This window comes from Centrocercus urophasianus, unplaced genomic scaffold (genome assembly GCF_019232065.1).
Source record: "Centrocercus urophasianus isolate 14NV4802_14NV808 unplaced genomic scaffold, USGS_Curo_1.0 seq_28, whole genome shotgun sequence".
In the NCBI taxonomy this organism is placed as follows: Eukaryota; Metazoa; Chordata; class Aves; order Galliformes; family Phasianidae; genus Centrocercus; species Centrocercus urophasianus.
The window spans coordinates 8562538-8583522 of NW_024884844.1; the positions used below are offsets into that span (position 1 = coordinate 8562538).

The 20985-nt window shown below is 36.6% G+C and overlaps 1 protein-coding gene across 1 annotated transcript in view; it reads right to left on the reverse strand.

The window, feature by feature from the left end:
- Nucleotides 1-226: 226 nt before the first annotated feature.
- The window catches only part of DARS1 (aspartyl-tRNA synthetase 1), a 36019-nt gene continuing 15260 nt past the window's right edge, over nucleotides 227-20985 (reverse strand). The window contains exons 5-16 of the mRNA XM_042827230.1: nucleotides 17728-17830; nucleotides 16457-16537; nucleotides 15947-16006; nucleotides 9200-9311; nucleotides 7573-7707; nucleotides 6337-6484; nucleotides 5211-5357; nucleotides 4854-4896; nucleotides 4097-4177; nucleotides 3322-3433; nucleotides 2327-2398; nucleotides 227-840 (exon numbers count right to left, since the gene is read on the reverse strand). Of these exons, the coding sequence (XP_042683164.1) occupies nucleotides 749-840; nucleotides 2327-2398; nucleotides 3322-3433; nucleotides 4097-4177; nucleotides 4854-4896; nucleotides 5211-5357; nucleotides 6337-6484; nucleotides 7573-7707; nucleotides 9200-9311; nucleotides 15947-16006; nucleotides 16457-16537; nucleotides 17728-17830 (1186 nt within the window). The 3' untranslated portion in view covers nucleotides 227-748. The remainder of the gene's footprint in view (nucleotides 841-2326; nucleotides 2399-3321; nucleotides 3434-4096; nucleotides 4178-4853; nucleotides 4897-5210; nucleotides 5358-6336; nucleotides 6485-7572; nucleotides 7708-9199; nucleotides 9312-15946; nucleotides 16007-16456; nucleotides 16538-17727; nucleotides 17831-20985) is intronic.

The window sequence follows — 20985 nt, forward strand, 5'->3', positions numbered from 1 at the left end:
TATATATCCCTCATGCATGCCATGAATCTACACAACCTCCTATCCAGTCCCAAATAGCAACATAAAGAATGGGCCCTATGGCTGCTGGCAACTTTAAGCGAGGACACAGAGCAATTCAAACCTTAGGTGGTTATTCCATCAGGTTTTGTTTTGTAATTAAATGCAACATTCCATGATTACCATGTGAGGATACAAAGCAACAATCAGAAAAGACAGCTACTGTACCTAGTTTGCTTAGAGAATTTTATTGGAATCCATTACGACTTTTAATTAAGAATATTCTCCTTCTCACCTGCTACAGTTTCACGCAAGTAAATTAACAACTGGGTTGGTTTCCTCTCCTGCTTTTTGAATTGCGAGCATCCTGTTATTTCAGCTTTGAGCCAATTCTGTAATCCAGAATATTCAATCTTGCTGACATAAGTTAAAAGTGCACAATATTTATTGCACAATTTATTTAAATGCTTAGAAATATGATACAATTTAATGACATTAGAATACTAATTCGAATTTGTTAAAAATGTGCAGCTGCCAGTACAAAGAGTCTTGCTCTGTTAAAACAATAGCTCTTAAATAAATACCTAAAGGATAAAAAAAAATGTTTGTGGCACTTCAGTAATCAGATCATCTTCTTTTATTGCATATTACAATGCTTAGATCAATACACGCTCATCACCAGCAACAGATATGCTCACAATCCTATCACACTTGAGGGCAAATCACCTCACGCTTTCATGAACAGGCCATGTTAGGGTGTCAGTCGTTTGGGATCCCGTGGGAACATGGAGGTCTGGCGAACATTATGCAGCCCTAGGTATAGCATAGTTACTCTTTCCAGCCCTACAACAAATGGGAAGAAAAACAAACAAACAAACAAACAAAAAAAAACAGTATAATCAGTCAGTCTTCTGTTCAAAACTCTTAAGAAGCTAAATGTAATTTATAGCCAAAGCCAGCTTCACACATAGTGAGAACAAAGAGTGGTATGTACACATTAACACACCTGACTACAGAAAGGAATTAGAACCAAAAATTACAGGTTTTACATACAGTACCTTCTGATACATTACAGGTTTCACTTGAAACGTGTAAATAAAGCAATGGTACTAGAGATGCAACCCCTCTTTTGAATCACTTGAGAGTTTCAAGATGGCATAGAAAATTGAAATGAGAAGGGAGTAACTGGGAGAAATGTATCTTGAATATGTTACAGAAGTACAGAACAAACCAGAGCTGGTACCAAGTACTTTAGAGATATTAACTGTCATAAGCAAGTACAGTAAAAAACACTCCGGGAAGCTTGTCCCAAACACTCTACAGTGCAAGCATGCAGATTCAGCAGTATGTACTCATGTTTGCTGATATCTTCAAGATAATAAATGCTTCACTAGTTGTGTTCTTTCTTCCTGCAACCTCAGAAGTTATGTGCATACTGCGGAACACGTATGGACTTCCTAATCCATGGGACTGCACACACTCCAGCCACACTGGGACACTTACTAGAAGTCACACAATGCTCCTCCCTATGTTAAGGCTTTCAGCTAAACCAACTAGAAAACAGCTCATTTCATAGTATCTTCTGCTTGGCTGATACTTGGCCTGATCTATGAGATGTGCCACGAGAAGCATTTACCCCGCAGAGGAGATGCAGCTTCATTTTCCTTGATTGCAGCTGTGACTGACCTAAATGATCCTGGATTATCTGCAAGTGCTGATTACCACTGATGCTAACACCTTTTAAGTATTTCAGAACAGCTGTTACTCAAAAGTTAAGATATTTTAAAATTATTTATTTCAGTATATAAAATACTCACACCCAAGACAAGAAGCCAGTAGATATCAGTTCTTTTGCTGAAATGATTACCATCAGCCAAAGTTGACATTCAGTCAAATCACAGCAAATAAAGACAGAAGCAATCACTTCTTTTTTTCCTTACTACACAACAGCTTCATCAAATGTGCTGAGATACCAGTGACGTCTGGTATTATTAAGCTATGGTATCCATACATATATGCAGTATTTTCTTGCTTAGTTTTTCTTCTTTGATCAAATTTGAAGGTAATCTCCCAGGTTAATAAATCAACATATTTTCAATGGTGATCACCTACCCTTTAAACTTGTCAGACTGTATCATTAATATTTAGTCTAATTATTTTATGATGATGTTTACAGTTTTATCTTCTCTCCCTAAATTCCCTCTGATAATCAGTTCACACACTGACCTTCCAAGACCACTGCTTGCAATTGTATGATCAAACCCTGCTTGGGACCAAGTTGAAGCTAAAGCCAGGCTAGCAGCAAACAAAATAAAATACATAGACTTACCTATTCCACCACCAGCATGTGGAGGTGCACCAAACCGAAAGGAATCGATATAAGCCTTTATTTTCTCCAAATCTAGAGAGGAAAAAGCATACATTTCTCATCTGTTTAATGAACCCCAAGCCAACACACAAGTGAATACAGGACTGCATGCACAATAAAATATTTACCAAGGTAATTTAAAAACTAACAGTGGGTTTTGGTCATTAAACAGATTTAAGTTATCCAGAACAGTCTAGAAGTTATATCCGTAACAGTTTCATTCTATTATTTTGTTAATAATTTAATTAGGTAAGGAACTGTATAACTGAGGCCTAACTCCTCATTCTAACTTATGGGAACTGCTGACTTCTTGAATAAGCTGCAGTGAGTAGTAAAGATTTAGCAATCTGTTTTTCCCTCTTGCTATGTTGGAAGATACTCCTTTTATCCTGCTACCTTCTTGACACTTCACTTTGTCATTCACTGAAAGCATCATTTTAATCTATATCTTACACTCCTGACCTTCACCTAATTTAGATTTCTACTCTTTTACCATTAGCCAGCTTTACCTGTTGAGTCTTCTTTTCCAAAAACAAAAACATAAAAATCTCCACTTCTTGCTTATTTGCTCTCAGTTCAAGATTTAACAAGTGATAACTAATTCTGCCAAAGTACTCCATAAGAAGTTTGGGGGAACATAGAGGCATGGAAGAATACAACTTGTCTACCCCCATTCAGTAGCAGGTATTTCCTGCATTACGTCCTCTCAAAAGCCCTTGGAAACAATCCCTCCTCTCAGAGCCTTGTTGGGAAACCAGTTAGTTTGTTAATCCCACCACTCTATACTAAAACAGTCATACAGCATTGACAGATTAACATTATGCATGAAACAGTATCATAATTTTAGCATTATTGTCACACATTAAATTCTGCTCCAAATTCTTCCTCTAAATTAAACAAATCCAATCATGATTTACAATGTTTTAAACAAAGCTTTATGTTGTTTAACTTGTTACCAATGCCATGATGCTTGGCTCTTTCTGTCAGCAGCTGAGGATCGTGAATTCTCTGAGCTCCAGACAAAATCTCTTCCCCTCTCATGAACATATCATAGGAGTTTGAGTTTTTCTGGAAAGACAAGTACTAGTTAATTTCATATCTACACTTACTCCATCCTTAGGGAGCAAACACATATCTCTCAGTAACTTCATTTATGATATCCAGAGCTATGTAGTAAGAATGCAATGTGTTTGTGATCTGCCTTAGAATTGTAGTATACTGTTTTCTCTCATTAGTCTGGAGATGATTATTTTTTAAAAACTGGAGTTCACCCACACACACTTTAAAAAAAGGTCACATTTACACGTATTTACCCCACAAAAGATGCTGAAAGATATTTATGCTGGATTTTGGAATAAACTGGGAAAGTTTCTATCAATGTGAAAAAAATGTATTTCTACTTAATTATCTGTTGCCCTCAAAGAATGTTTTTGTCTTGTTTTAGTGATGGCAGCACAGGAGATCTCTTCTGGTGACCATGGAGATCTCTTCATAAAGCTCCCTCAACTTCAGCCTGTTTGCTTTCTGGTATGTTTTTCACTGGTGAAGGGTCACTGCAAACACTTTATAGGCCATGTAGCACTGACCTACTCTTGTTATTAGCTTAACTTCAACTACAACAGAGGATCATACTAAAATACTTTATCTACTTTGTCAAATTATACTGTACACAGAGTAATCTCAACTTAAAAAAAAAAAAAACAACCACTGTCAACAAAGAATTTTACTTACAGGATTTACAGGGTCTGGCATTGTATAAAAAGGCCTCACAGCAAGAGGGTATTTGTCTAGAATATAGAAGTCTGTGTCATACTGAAAGACAATTATTTCAATAAGTTACTGCAAGTGAAAAGGATGTAAAGAACAAATTACAAGAGGAAAATACAACCAATCTACCTTTGAAATCTTAAAAAAAAATTTCAAGCAACTGCACAAATTTGACAGTATTATCTTCAAAAATATGACACAAAAAAGCAGTATGTTACCTTTGTTTCCCAACACTAACACTTCTGTGAATTTAAGAATGTTTAACAGTAAAATGTCTTGCCAAATTTTGTTGTTGATTTTTTTTCCCCAATGATATCATCTTTTTCTAAAGATTTAGATGGTATCTGGTTTGCTTTGATTTTTGTTTATTTGTTTGATTTCTAATTCTCCTACAATCTGTGTTTTTTGAAAGCACTACCCTGCTTGGTGTACTCAACAGTAAAATCCATAAAAGACTGAAAACGGTTTGAAAGAGATTATGAAGGATAAAGATAAAAACGTTGGTTGATGAAATAAGCTATAGCAAAATGGGAATGCAGTCAGCCAATTAAGACATGCTTCACTGATCACAAACCCTTCACAACTTCTCTATATTGATACTGTTTCCTCAGTCAGTGCATAAAAAGTTATTTTACATGAAGGAGGCATTCATACCTACTCAATGATTCCATGACATCACGCTTCCGATTCAGTGAGAAACATATTGTAAAATAACAGTTACCTTTTCCTTTACCAGACGTCCCAGGAGCTTTTCATTAGGTGTGCTGAAAAAGATTCTCACCATTAGAATAATGTGACTGAAACTTTTACTCATTACATACTTCATAAAAACAAGTTCCTTTTATCCCTGAAGCTCCTCTCACTTCATGTCGCAAATTATTTTCTTTTGACCTCAGAGTTTATATGGACAGTGTAGAGTACAAGAAATGTCTATTTTCATATCCATTCAATTATTTATGAAGAGATATGGACACAAGCACTGTTTATTCCTCTCAAAGAGAATCTTTCTGCACAGCACAAAACTTACACCTTCCTACCACTTTCACAAGATCGAAACATTTGTGTATTGCCAACGTACCTCAGATCTTCTTCATCCCCCATCTCAACGCCTGCCTCCCTAAGCATGGCCACAGCTTCACAGTATTCCAGCCTCAGAGTTGGCTCCAAAAACTTAAATGGCTCACAAGGGAACTGTTTGTTCACCGTCTGAATTTCAGTTTGGAATCTAAATACAAGAGAACAAGAACAGAAGCAAAATGCAAAGTAATCAAGAAATGTGCACTTCTTGTATGTAACAACCATTTTGCATCAGCAATACAATTCTGCCACAAGAGGTCCCTCTTGCAATATAAAAACCTATTTTATTTTGAATTATCTCCTGGAGAAGTTCTGTATAATCCTAATGAAATGTTTCATCTAAGTTAATGCAATCTACTTCAATGATATACAGGTTAATATTTTACTACCACTTCTGTTTTATTCCTTTCCTAAGAAATAATTGACCAGATCAAATTTTCACAGTAAAACCAACCAGAAACCATCCCTTTGATTTGTAACATTTAGCTAGGTTCTCCTTTGACTCAAGTAATACTCTGTTTTGAATATAGAAATTTCTTTGAAATTTCTTTTTCAGATTGATAAAAGATAGGCATTTCTACTGGCAAGATACTCCATTTTGTAAGCAAATGAAAACCACTTCCTAAACTTCTGGCTTGTTTTATTAACAAGTTAGGAGTGTGAATAATGGAAAATAATCTTTGCTGCTGTCATGGCAGAGATGCAAGCTGTTACAGTAAGTTTCCTTCAGGAAAGCTATTTTAAACAGTTAAGATTAATTTCAAAACAGAACAATCAGTCGACCTGTAGTGGCACAACAGGAAGGATATCTTACACTAATGATGGAGCATTTCTATGAGAAAGCCCATTCAACAGTGAACATCATTTCTGTGGTGCGAGCTGGCATACTGTAGAAGATGCAACTGGGGCATAAAATAGACAGTTTACTAGCGTTAGTGAACTTCTAAAGTCAGTTACAAAGGAACAGTAAAGAGCAAAGCAAACACATTTGAAATTCCCTTTTTGTAGATCAGATTACTAATGATTATCTGACAGGCTGAGGATGAAATGCTCACCCATTTGATACCACAGTGCAAGCGAGCTCAAACAAATGAAGTTGCTCATGAAATGGAATGTGTTTTTGTTACCTCTCCTGAAGTCCCTTGAATATCTGCACCAAGGTGTCTGCAATCTCATCTACCACTTCATGATAATGGTAGTTAAAAGCCATTTCAATATCCAGACCAACAAACTCAGTCAGGTGTCTATGTGTATTGGAGTCCTCAGCTCTAAAAACTGTAAAATTAAACAACAAAAATTCCAACTGACCTGAAATTGTAATTCCATTTTGAAACAATAACACAGATGATCAAACACACCAGCAATTAGACAAGATAGACAACGCTGTCCCTAGACATGACAATTCTTATTGAAAACAACAAGAAAGCTTGTTGCTTCAAAGTATCACTCATAACAAACAGTAACAGCATTATTGTAGCCGTGGTGGACAAAGGGTACAAGATAGCACCTCTCTGCCAGTCTTGTCTATCTCTTGTCAAACCAACAGATAGAAGAGAAAAAAAAAAAACAGACAAGCTGCCAGGCACACAAGAATTTCCAGATTTGAAAACTACCTTTTTCAGAAGCAATGGACTTCTGCACATGTGAGCTGGTTCTTTTTCAGGTATAAGACTGATATAAGCATGCCTTCCTACAAAACCATGACTCTTGTGTTAGTAATTAACAAGTCATTTAAGGCCTGAGTGACTTGCATCTTTTTATTTATAAGCTGTTACTGTGTTTTCCAGCATTTCTATCTTAAATGTCTTTAAACCTGTTCTCAAGGTCTAAGAAAAAGTTGCTGCATTACTGCCTAAAAGGGCAATGTCCTATTAGCTTTTGAGGAAGGGTGTGAGAGAGGAAAGTAATCCATTTGGATTCTTTACTGACAGCCTGGTGAGACACATGCATTTTCCAAACAATGCTGTTTGGTACATGCACAGGAGCAAGGGACAAATCCATATTCATGCGCATCAAATTCAGCTTCCCTGTTTTAGCTCCTTGCTACTGCAATGGCTTTGGTAATTACAGCACTCTTCAAATTCTGCTAACTCCATCATATTATCATTTCCAGTGCAACTCTCTTCTTTCTTCTCACAGAATAAAAAACTCCCTCATTTCAGCATCTTAGTTTTGTTCCAGCAACCCCCCTGTCAACTTCATTCTCGTTAGTTGCCCCAACTGAAATTTGTGTTTATTAAGTGAAGCTATAGTTAGTAGAAGCATTCAAAGCTTTCGAGATAGATGTTACTTTGCTTTTACCACAACTGCTAAAAGCCACCAATGTCATCTTTACAATTTGGATAAAGTAATGCTTTTCTTACCTGGTCCAACACAAAAAACTTTCTCAAAGTCAGCACATATACACATCTGCTTGTACAGCTGTGGGGATTGAGCCAGGTAGGCGCTGCTTTTGAAGTATGATACAGTAAACACATTGGCTCCTCCTTCGCTGGCAGCTGAAAAGCAAAGCTTACAGTGGTTATTAAAATGAAATATTAAAAAAAAAGTTAGAGGTAGACTGACAGACTTTTATATCGAAAGATAAGGAAAAAAACACGTTAAAAGAAAAAGATAAATTTGCAGCATTAATGCCAAGGCAAGTTTTGTGGCTCAGGACTATCAGACACTGTCTTGCAAACCTGCAAATTGAATTGGGGTAGCTAGAAATGTTAATATTCCCAGCCATCCTACACTTTAGGGTGAAGGCAGCAGAGAACGTGTGTTTGTACCACCACATCTACTTGCAGTCCACCATTTCTGTGGAAACAAATCTTTATCAGTGATGTAAGCTTCAAAGACAGTTAATTGCAGAGACCAAGATCAAAGCACACTTCCTGTTTTTCCAGGACTGTCTCTCCAGCAGAGGACTGGGCAAACATCTGAAGTGTCTGAAAGCACTAATAGATCTCAGATACAAACCTGGATTTACCAGAGGACATTTGCCAAGGATACAAAGCTATCTCCCAGTTTGAGACAATTACCATAGTCACTGAAAGAATGTTAGCCAAGAGCACATGCTCCCATTTTGAATGAATCCCTCATAGTAAACAGCCTACCAAAATGCACTGCACATTTCCCAGTGTATGAAATGAAAGTGAAGTTGCCTACCATACTTATAAAAACACGTCAGAGTGAAACAGTAATTCATAGTTTTTAAAGATTCTTAAGATAACACTATGTGCTACTTATAATTACTGACAATTCCACTGCAATTAATCTTCCTTCTCTTTAATTACCACTACTCCCACTGAAATAACATCACTGACTACTCAGTTTTGAATAGAGGTTAACACTGAAAATCTCAACTCGTAAAACAGCTGTAACATGAAAATTTGAAATTTAGTAAAGAACTGCATCCACTTAACTTGCTAATTCTGCAAAACTTGTCAAATTCTCTCCTTCAAAAATAGGATGCTTGCTTGCTTTCAACAGTACACTGTACAGAAAGAGCAGCACACTTCCTCAAGGGTGCTACATAAATAAACTACTTGGGAGCCTTCATGCTATTTCACCAGCATCTGTAGGAAAAGTTACCTAATCTTACAGATTAATGATATTTTCCGTGTTGTAAGAATAGTTGCTTGCATGTACTTTGTTAAAAAGTCCTAGTTTTAGCTCAATCAAGAGTTGTCTTCAAAAATATAAATACAGAGGTATAAAATCCTCACTGAAGAAAAATGCATATCATCAAGCATTTCGTGTTTAACTAAATTAAAGCTTTAAATGCATTGCAGAGTACAAAAATCAGGTGTAAACAGCATTTGCCTTGTTCTTTCAACATTTGAAGTCAGGAGAAGAATAAAGAACAACCTTGACACTGGCTTTGTTTGCTACGTTGTATCAGAATTAGAAATAGTTTCTAAAAGAAAAAAAAACATTTGTCAGATAGGTTCACTGAGCAAATCTGAAAGCAGCACATCTGAAGCTTCTGGATCAAAAATACGTTACCTGAAATGATTTTGGGGGTCTGAATTTCCACAAATCCCTTGCGAATGAGAGTTTCTCTAAAAAGCTGACAAATACCAGACTGAAGAGAGAAGACTGCTTGACTGGTGGAAGTCTGTAAGGAAAAAAAAAATAATGAAACCTAAGTTAGTTTAACTCTTCCCCACTCTGTTACTTCTTATGGACAGCTGGGAGGATACATCTCTTCTCTTAGGAATACTTGGGTTTTGTATTTGCCTGAACAGAGAAAAACGCACACATAATTATTTATTACAGAAAATAAACAATACAAAACAAACAAACAAACAAAGAGAGAAAAAACAGCAAAGGACACAACAAAAATTCCTCATTTCAATTTGCAGCACATTCAGTTATTAAGGATATGCTTCAGTCAACCCAACATTTAACCGGTCACTGATTTGTAAGTTTTGCTTCTGAAAATAAAGATCTCACAGTAAGAAAATGAATAAGAAGACTAAATCTATTACAAACCTTTCAGCACACTGAACTAGAACCACTGCAGTAATACACAATGCATAACAGCAAAGCCCACAGTTTGTACGAGGTCAGAATGTTTGTGCCTACTAAAGAAGTAGGAAATGCAATGTTCTTCATGTACAGAACACAGCCCTATGCTAACTACCTAAATTGGGGCCACAAAAAGGACCTCAAAAGTGTGTGCGAAAGCTCAGCAGCATTTACAACCATTCACATAACTTCTGATCATACAGACTACAAATTTCTTCTCAACATTTATTCCAGATACACATTTGGCCAAAAAACTCATCAATTCAGGTTTTATTTGTTGATGTATGTGACACGGTTAAGTCACTTATCTGGTTAACAGCTACATGCGCTCAGTGTTCCTGTAACACACTTGGGTTTTAGTGTGAAGAAAAAAAAGCAAGCAGCTGTAGCAGATGCTGAAAACATCACAATACATCAGCACTGAACTCATATCTGATTTTGTGCTTGCAGTGTTTAAGAACTGGCAGTCAGCAACCCACAAGCACACCTAAAAACCAGCAAGTTCTCATAAGAAAACTAAGACAACGTTTCTTTACGACAACCTGCGTCACAACACTGTTTACTTCTCTTTTCTGAAAGGTACCCAGCTTTTCTCTCAGGGTAAGGAGAACCTTGTGGGCTTTTTCACATGACTCTTACCAAACCACAAAACAAAAAACCCAGTCAAAACAGTATATAAGCACCCAAATTTAGACAGTCCGCCAGTGAATATGTTGAAACAAAGCTACATTCAACACCTCTGGAAGATGAAAAATATTCCCTAACTGAAAAACTGAAAGAGAAAACATTTTCAATACTGCAGATTTGTAGTGATTTGGAATGATTTGCAATTAGAGCAAAGTACTACAGAGCACAAGTGGTTGAGATCAGTAAATAACTGCCAGCAGTTCTCACTGTCTGACAGCAGTAACCACAGCCACTACTCCCACTAGTTTCAAAATTAAGGAGAAGAGGTTATGAGCAACAAATACAAAAGTACCCTCAAACTCTCACCATTCTTCCACAGATGTTGCAGGGTCAATCATACGCCAGGACAAGAAACTTAGCTCCAGTTCTTTATATGATTTGGCAGTGCTACACCAAAATGCCCCAGCAATTCAAAGCCATAGACAGACACATACTTCTACTCATACATGCACACGTATATACGTTTTTGTTGTAGCTTTTTCAATCCATCTCCTACTTAGAAACATGAAGAGACTTCAGATTATCCAGTCACATTTAGGTTTACCAGAATGGCTTTTCACAAACTCGATCAACTTCGAAAAATGCTAAGAAAAAATTGCACAACATTCATTTGAAGTAAAGTAGTAACAGTGACTCCTTGTCCTTCTGATGAACCAACACCAGTTTGATGCCTGAGTAGATAAGAATGTAGTCCTAAAATACACACTCTAGTGAACAAAAGAAATGGTATTTCAATCTGAAAGCAATTACTTGCTATGAAGTCTGAAAGTGTGCAGAGTCGACAACTAATATATACCTACTGACAACGGTTTGTGAGCTAGTATCTCCCCCCCTGCTTTAGTGAGGATGCAAAGAAGCAGCTGCATCCTCTGTACCTCAAATTAGACCTGACAAAACCACTCTTCTTACTACCAAAGCTAACAGAGCTTCAGCGCCCATCCATTCAGAGACTGCCAACAAGCACTGAATATCTGTGACACTGTAGCCTCCCTGTAAGAATTAGACAGGCCCACATGATCTCAGATCAGCTCCTAAACAACTCCAACTGTCAGCTTGCAGTGCAGTCAAGTGGAGGATCTCAAAAGTTCTATGTGCAACTGTAACTTTTCAAAGATTTTAAAGTTGATTCTGCACCCATACAAAACAAAGGTTTCAAATTTAATTATGTCCTTTGCAGTGAAACATTTAGGACAAAAAGGTACTGAAGAAAACCATTCAAGGCAGCAAACTAAGGCAGCTGTGAAAAATGAATACACATTTTTAAACATCTCAGCCCTCAACAACATTTCAGTATGTTCACTGTATTGTTCAGTCTTATAAACTCTTCCATGCATATACCAGTAAATTCTTGTTTAAGACAACAGCAAATTCACTAAAGTCTTCAAATGCAAAGCAAAAACTGAAACAAACATATGCCACTTAGATGTTGCTGTTTAAACTTACAGACTTTACAGGAAAACTCATTATTTCTAATAATTACCCCTTGTCACAGACAGCAGAAAAAATATTTAGCTAACAATGTTGCAATACAGGTGTAGGCTGTAACTTCATCTCATCTCACCTGTGTGTTTGTAACATAAATGCAACAAAGGAAAATACTATTAGAACACAGCACTTAAACACTTGAAAATTATAAAAGAAAATAATTATGTTCTGTGCTATGTATTTAGCACAGTCAGCAGCATGTAAACAGTAATACCCGCATAAGGGGCCAGACAGACAAATGTATTTCAATAGAACTGAAGGCATTTCACACCTTGAGATCCTATCTCAAAGAGGCGCAATGAAGATGCAAACAGGCAAAGCTGCAAACTTCTTTTCCCTCTCACAGTTCTAACACCTCACTTTTGCTTTTTTTTGTTAACCCACATAAAGTAGGCTAAATAAACAAGGAAATGTCAACTACATAACTTTAAATAATACATAATAATTTAATAACAAAGATAATTTTGCAAATTCTGTATCACAGGTATGAGACATGAAGTTCTTGCTAGGCAACAGGATTTGCCTTCAGTACCAATTTATGCATTCCAGATTGACTGAAATCAACTGTTTCATTCAAATTCAGTATTACTTTATAGTACAAGTGGAGAACACAAAGTGTCTCGTTGAAATTTCTGGGACTGTGTTATTTCAACACAACGAAATCACTACAAAGTACAGCAAACAGTGTAACTGGTTATTACAGCTTGAAGTCAGTCAGAAGACCAACAGCTTTTGCAACAAGTAAATCAAATCGAACACAATTAAATCAAGCTTAAAGTAATCAAGTCATCAAGACAAAACTGCATTAAGATCAGTGTACATATAACAATCTGACAGCCATGAGCTACTAGAAGTACACTTTAATGGTTATGCACTACCCTAAGCAGTTTAAACAAGGTAATATTGACTCTAAAGGACTATGCTTTGGTCACAAAGACCTGTGCATTAGCAGACATAATTACAGAAACAGGACTGCTGAACACATATAACTCAAGTCAAATTTGGACAGATGCTATTAAGATAAAAACCCTGCTGGACATCAAAAAATAAACCAGAGCAAGGATATCAGCCAGGTCTATTGCTGAAACCTGACGAACCTCCATTGATTTTTTCTTCAGAGTAAGATACACTAAAAAGCAAGATCCAAAAAAATCAGTATTTCACATGTTGGCTTATCTTTACTGCTTTACCTTCACCACAGATCCTCATGAAATATGATCATTTAACACTTTCTTTAGGTGTTTTTACATATATGAAAAGTCTACATATTGCTGAACACTGCAGTTATCCACAGCAGAAAGGCAGAAGTTTAGAAACACAATCAGTGCTCCAACTGCCTTTTTGAATTGTGCCAATAAATGATTAGTTAATCAAACATATCTAGAATAAAATACATTGACATTCATTATATCATTAAAAATAGATACTCAGGTCAACAGCAGTTTTCTTACAGTCACCTACAGATATGTGAAACAAAATCTCATCTGTACAAGGACTCTCAACTTTACATCCCCAGTTTTTCTACTCCAAGGAGTGTAGGATCTGTATTTTAGGAAGTAATGGATCAGGAATAGATTCTTCATAAATCATCATTCCTCAGAAAGGTCTTTAAAAAAACCCCTACCTTAAATAATAATAACTTTCTTGAATGCATTTAGAGCAACAGCTATAGCAATAGCTTGGGATCTTGGCATTTTAGTACTTCCAATCCCTACCCTCAAAAACACCTGTAGGAGATTTGACAGCAACCAAAATGCAAGACTGTTGCATATGTGAATTCCAGAAGTACAAAAGGATTGAAATCTTGAGGACTCCGTAGAATATTTTGCACATTACATCCACCAGGATATTTTCTTTTTTTTCCTTTTCACCCCACTATATTTTTCTTGTTATTAACCACACTCATTCCACTATTCTACAATTAAACTCTCTCCCCAATATCCACCAGAGCTGGATGGAGCTATGCTATTTTTGAAAACCCATCCCCTTTTCTTCATGCAAGATCTGAGTTCCACAGCTCCACTTTATCATGATTTCACCCTAGCCAACAAACTCTTTGGTTAATTACTGAAGTTAGTTACATCACTATGGAACTACTTCAAAGATTCTATTTAAATGGACAAACCTAATTTTAGTTCTATATTAAGATCTTTTTTTGGTTCTATATTTAGTTCTTTTTTAAAATCAAAGTCTCTCAAAGGCCTCTCAAAGGCCTCTGCATTTCATTTGTTAAATCTGTCTCCAAAAAAATCAGTATCTTCATTTTTGATACTCAGTTACCTCCTTCTTCCTTAAAAAAAACAAAAACAAAAACAGGTCACTGAGGAAACCCAAACTAGGTGGTACAGAATGTGGTTGGGACTTCCTCCCATACTAGTAGGAACAGATCATCACAGCAACTCCATCAGAACTATTCTGATCAAGTTTCACTTCAGTCCAGTATATATTCAGTCTGTCTTTTATACAGAGATAGAATTAAGGTTCAGAACTCAAAACAAAAGGCCAAGCATTGCAGAATGAATGGTGTTCTGGAACATATAATACTCACATAAAACTGTATAATTTAGGAAAGGTTACAGCAGTACTCAGCTCACCAGTTGTACCCTCCAGCTCGACTGGTGACAACTTATTTTCTATGACTACGTTGGCAGAGATGTGCATGTGAAGAGTCAGGCAAGACTAACAGATACGTCCAGGCAAATCCAGTACTTGATCTAATAAGTGATCTAGGAGTTGGCAACTCTGCCTGCAGCAGGAGGGCTGGAATCTGATGATCCTTGAGGTCCCTTCTAATCCAAGTCATTCTATAATTCTATTTGACTCTACAAGAATTTTAGCCCATCTCTTTGTTTCATGTCCTGTGCATATTCTGGCATTGCATGTTTTTTTGGTGTGGTTTTTTTTTCCCCCTTTCCTATTTACCTTCCCATGTTTTACTCCATAGATGCTCTCATCTTTATTACTTCCACACTATTACTTTCAGGTTGTATTTTAACTGTTATTTCATTTTCAATGACTCCTCTCATCCGTTCAGGGTTCATACTTCTTTCCAACTTATTATACACATATTTCATTCACTTCAATAATTTTCTTAAGTTTCTCTGCTGTGCTGTTTAGAATTTTTTGGCATAATCAGAAATTCACACAACACTTGAACTTTTAACAGTCCAGAGTTCTCCCTTCAATTTAATGCACTGCCTTATAGCTACTCTAAGCTGATGATTCTTTAATTCTCACTAGTACAGAATTCTTTTCATCAAAAACTTCAAGATACAGATGAAGAGACAAGTACAATGAGATACTGAGTGTCTTGAAAAGTAATCACAAATTGAAGCTGCTCAGTATCACATATGATAAGGTCAAGTGAAAAGCCATTATATCTTTGCTCCAAAAGAAACAATTTGCACAAATAGTTTTAATTGCTGAAATAATATCAGATATTCAAATGCTTTAAGAATCTCTGTGCCAGAACTTTTCCAGATTTTCCAGTTAAAAAATGATCTTTTTGTTTTACTTTGCAGACCCACAGCTTGGTTACTGTGAAACTATCATTATCATTACTTCAAAGGCAGGACTAAATACACCAGAAAAAGAGCTAAATATACTCTTCATTTAGTTAAAACATTATTGTGGAGAGTCAAGTAGGGGAAAAGACGAAAGAAAATAATGTCAAAAAGATTAAAGATAGCTGACTACATACTCATTGTTGAATTCAAAACTTCCATCTTACGGATCTAAGCTGAACTCTTACAACACTCTGGATATGAAATACTATATTTGACAAGAAATACTGCCTATAAGTTATCCTTATTCAGTCACCTTTCACTTTTGGAAATAAAAAAACGGTGTACATGGCCATATGCCGAATCCTAAACATCCACTTCATCTACTAATATGTGTGCTCTGATGCACTCACACATTGAAAAATTGTTGTTTAGCTTTGGCCAGCAAAATACTTCCACCAAATTCAAGGCTTTTACTGTTCCACGGATTAGGACAGTGAACAACTGAACACTTGGAAGTAAACAGACAACAAATCTCATTCCTTACCCTCAGATCAATCACTCTGTTGTCCAGTCTTGTATCTTGGTTTACAGTAGCTCTTCCATCCTAAACAGTTGTGCAAAAATACATAATGAATATATACACACTTAAAAGGAAAGTATTGGAGAAAAACATCCTTTGGATAAAGGTCAAGGGATACTTCTAACTTCAGATTTTCTAGATTGGTCTGAAGAACATACAACAGCAAGCCTTAAGCAATGACTTCTCCACAGTCACAGGCCAGAATCAGCTATGAAGGCCTACAACACATCAGACCAAAAACCCGCTGGTTCTGACCTAACGCTGCAGTTCAGCAGAAATCAGATCTGTAGAAATTTCTAATACAGCTCTGGAGAAACATAATGGAAATAAACACAATGGAAGCTAATAACGAAACAATAATGAAAGCTGAACATAACAAAAAAACAAGCCGCTGTATGATGGAAGCTGCCAGGCTTTTGTACTTGTCTTCAATTACAGATATAATAAAATGTATTTGATATGCAAAGTTTTCACCTCCTCGCCTTCCACTTCTGGCCGAACAGCATCATCCAGCTGTAAAGGGAGTCGGGGTTCAGCTAAACTGATCACATAGATCTGAAAGCGAGACAGAACAAAAATAGCATGATACTCAGCTCAAAAGAAGGTGTGATTTACAATAGGATATTTCTGGCATAAACATGAAACAGTGTTTGCATAGGCTGTTAGCTGGAAAACTGATTTTCTTCTAAAAGTCAACTTACTTGGGTGCAGTCTCATGATAATATTAGAAATGCTTAAATCTGACTTCCTTTTTCAAAGATTTTTTTTTCCCCTTGGAAGCAGAAAAGTATCAAGTGGAACAAGTACAGGCTGCCTGAGGGACAAGCCCACTGCCATGAATGCAGGTCTGAAACCATTAGATTTCACCATTTTAGGTTCTGATTGCAGCAAGTGAATCTCAGTCTTTCTGTTGTTCAAGTACTGTTTTACTTACCATCTGATTGAATTTGAAGGAGCTATTTCAGACTACGAATTTATGAGGCAGATAAAACACACTGAGAATGCAAGACACCCAGCTCTAAGGCCTTGTCACAGCTACAGCTCACTTCATGTTCTTTTAAAAATCAAGCATTTGACAATTTGCACATATATTTCTTCAAAATCTGCACATTGTCACAGTGCTGTTAGCTAAGATTTACCTTCCTACAACTATAATAGCCACTTTACTGCTGAGGCGACTGTGTTTCCGCAGAATTGTTCAAAGTCTGTGTAATGGCTTTAGAAGCAAACAAAGGTTTAAATACATATTCTGTTAACCAAATTATAAAGCTGCACTTCCTCCAGCCCTGCAACACAAGCTATGGAAACTTTAGATTTCAAGAGCTTCCGTACTGGCAAGTCAGTACTTTACCTCTGCTGGGAATACATTCCATTCCATTTCACTAATGGGGAGACAGTAACTTCCCAAAACAAGAAGAAACTTTTCTCATTGCACCTAAGAAGTGGCTGACTTCTTATTACAGTACCTGCTGCACTTAAGAATTACAAGCATTCCTAGCCAAATTGATCCAGTGAGATTAATTAACTTGTTAGTATATTTTAAGTGACAGCTAAAATCAGGAAATACTAAAAATGAAATACTTTAGAAACAGGAACATCTCATGTTTAGTATAATAAACAGAAATGTGTAGTTTAAAGGAGTTTATTTCTCTGGTACTGGACTACAAAGTTTATATATGCAGAAAGACAGACAGGCTAAATAGATAGATAACCCCAGACAGTGTTCAGTTTGCTTAAAAAATTACCCTTTGAACATGCAGCTCAACATCTTGCTGAGTACAACCTCCGATTTTCTGATGTGCTTTCCTCACAACGCCTTCTACATCCACAATGCTCTCTTTGTTGATGCTGTCAATAAAGATAGTAGCCTTACTAAATTTCATTGCATACTGCACCAGATTCAGTACTTAGCACTAGCACGTATATGTACTGTATGGACTGCTGGAACAACAAAACAGAATTAAGAATTTAGATATTTATTACACATAATCAATGAACGAATAAAGGATGTCACTAAAACATCGCCAGCCACAATAAATTCAGACTGGGATGGAAGACTTACGAGGGAAAGAATTATAATTAAGCTTAGTAATTGCTCACTGTGTGTGTATACATAAACTGACAAGTTGCATAGTTCTTTTTCTAGGCCACATTCACTCTTGCATGTGTCAGCTGACACAATTATCTGAAAGATGCGTCTTGAACAGCAGAACAACAAATTGAAAGGAAGTCCCAGATCTAGAGGGCAAAAAAAACCTGACTGAGTTTGTTTAAACTACATGACTTGTTACTGAAATATGCAAGATGCTTCCAAGTCAGTTCTTTAAAACATCTTAACTGCTCTCCACTAACAGTCATTAAGACTCTATTAAATCCCTATATAACATCTTTAAAATCTTCCAACAGTATGATAGAAGGTATGTGTGTTACAAGCAAACAGTAACAAAAGTCTTGAGAGTGATAGATGAAAAATAAATCATATGAGCAACTTTCATTTAGGTACTGCAGAAAATCACTGGTTTTAAATCCTGTACTTCATGTAATTGTGTCTCTACTGGAGATACAATTTCACTCTGTCTCTTTGTCAGCCTGCTTACAAAAGGCAAAATAACAGAAAACACTTCTTTCCTCTTTATGAAAAGTTACAATTAACTTTATCTTTCATTTCTCAGGCATCCTTAAGATGACTGGAAAGCACTTCATGTACATCACTTGACCTCGTAAGTCCTTCAAAAGCAGAACAGGAGGCCCATAATGCAACCACAAACAGTAAGAGGCAAGCAAACCCCAAGCTTTTTCCAAAAGCCAAATTAGAAGGCAGCAGGATAAATGTTTTAATGCACAGAATTCATGAGCACTAATCCCCAGTGAAAGCAGAGAAAGGCAGAGTTGCAAGTAGCTGCAAGCTTCTGCTGGTGGTAAGTACAATCCAAATCACTTACATCTCCATTAGTTTATCTAGCACTTCCCAGAGTCACTTTAAGAGCTGTGAGTAAAATCTAGATATTCTAAACTGACGGCCTTTTTGTACAGCTACACTAAAACCACAAGAAACTCATTAGGATTGAAAGGCTTCTTTTTAGAAATATCTATGTTTGGAACTAGTTTCTCTCTCACTTTACTTCTTTTTTTTTTTTTTTACCCAGTTAAACAATGAAGTCTATCTTCTCAGCTGTTGAGAGAAACTTGGCTTTCATCTCCAACAAGCCTTTGTGGTATGACCCAGAAGAAACTGAGATATGAACACTAAGTGCTGCACAGTATGCCTACTAGCTTATTCTGTGTTCTATTACGCCTGATGCATCATAGAATGGCTTGGGCTGTAATTGATCTTAAAGATCATCCAGTTCCAACCCACTGCTGTGGGCTGGCTGCCCCCACCAGCTCAGGCTGCCCAGGGCTCTATCCAATCTGGCCTTGAACACCTTCAGAGATGGGGCACACGCAGCCTCTCTGGGCAGCCTGTTCCAGGGCTCAGCACCACCATCCGTAGCAGCCATAAGAGACGCTAAACAGATTTTTGGCTTGACCTAGAACTGCTTTATTTCATAAAGTTAAGTTTAAATTTAAGTCATTCAATAGAATTTTTGAATAAAAGTTAAAAATTTTTTTTAAAAATGTGATGAAGTTTAAGTAACAGTTGCAAATTCAAGCAATAGAATTCTCCAAACTTCAAAGACTCACTAGAAATGAATCACAAGTAACTGAAAAAAAATGCCAGATTTCAGCATTTTAATTATTAGACTATTTGTTTGATGGCAATACTTTCAGGTGACAGAGCTTGTCAGCTGCTCTGAAAGATATACACACCATAGTGTTCTATATGCTTAGCTACGAAATAACTTCATAATGTATAAAACTTCTGAAAGTATGTTTTTTAAATGAGCTGCTCTTGCTCAAACTTGTATAATGAACAAAACAAAGGCCGATAATAGGCTGTAAGTCAGAAGTCATATAGTGGGGGATGAGAATCCATTCATCTCATTAAAGAAGAGACAACAAAATCGAGAAAGACAAGGAGAAATAGCGGCTGAGTGCACTCCCTCACAAATGATTCTGTTCAAAACCACTTAAAAAGATTAAGGCACAGAACACATCATGCTAAAACACTATCAGGTCTAACTACAGATTCGCTCCGCTCCTCAAATAAATCAATATTTAAAACAAGCCAAGTTTCACATCTGTGCTAACACGCTTTCCCCTCAAACAGTTCTCCACTTCCCTCACTTCTTTTTTCACCAACAGCAGTGTGTTGGTTGAAACAAAGTTCTGATTCTGCTGAATAAAGCCCTCATGCTAATAACTGCAAATACAAAAGTGTTGTAAACATATTGAAGCAAGTTCCACACATTGCAAATAATAAAAGAACAGCTAAATGTAAATGTGCTGCATGACTCAGACCACTGATGCCACCATGGCTGAGAACCTGTTAGTGAAGTCACTACAGGTCTATGATCAGAGTACACACAGAACTCAAGATATGCAAAACTGCATCACATCAAAAATACAGGAAGAAACTTCTACATCCCTGTAGCTGCAAACACTGCTTTGCAAACTTGCCTAAAACTTAAAAACTTTGCAACTGTGATTAAATATGCCCTTTTTCCCCCTTCTCTCTGGCAACTGAAACAGTATATTTCTTTGTCTAGAACACCCTTCAAAAATTCTAACATCAGCTAGTATTTTTTTAATATAATTTCACGTATTTCAGCTCTGTTCCTACCTATACAGATACCTTTATCCAAATTTGCATAGAACTGCCTGGGCACACGTAGCACTACCAAGTTTTCTTCTGTCTATGAACATCTTTGTGTTGACAAACACTCATAATCTACTCTAAACTTTCATCTGATCAACAGAAAACACGCTTTTCCTCACTTGGACTGCACATCTAATCAAGTTTACCTGCATCACTCCTATGCAAACAAAAGCTTGTATTTTGACTTCTGTTTGAACTGAGCTCAGCAAGACCTAATGTTGGAAGAGTCTGAAATCCCTAATCA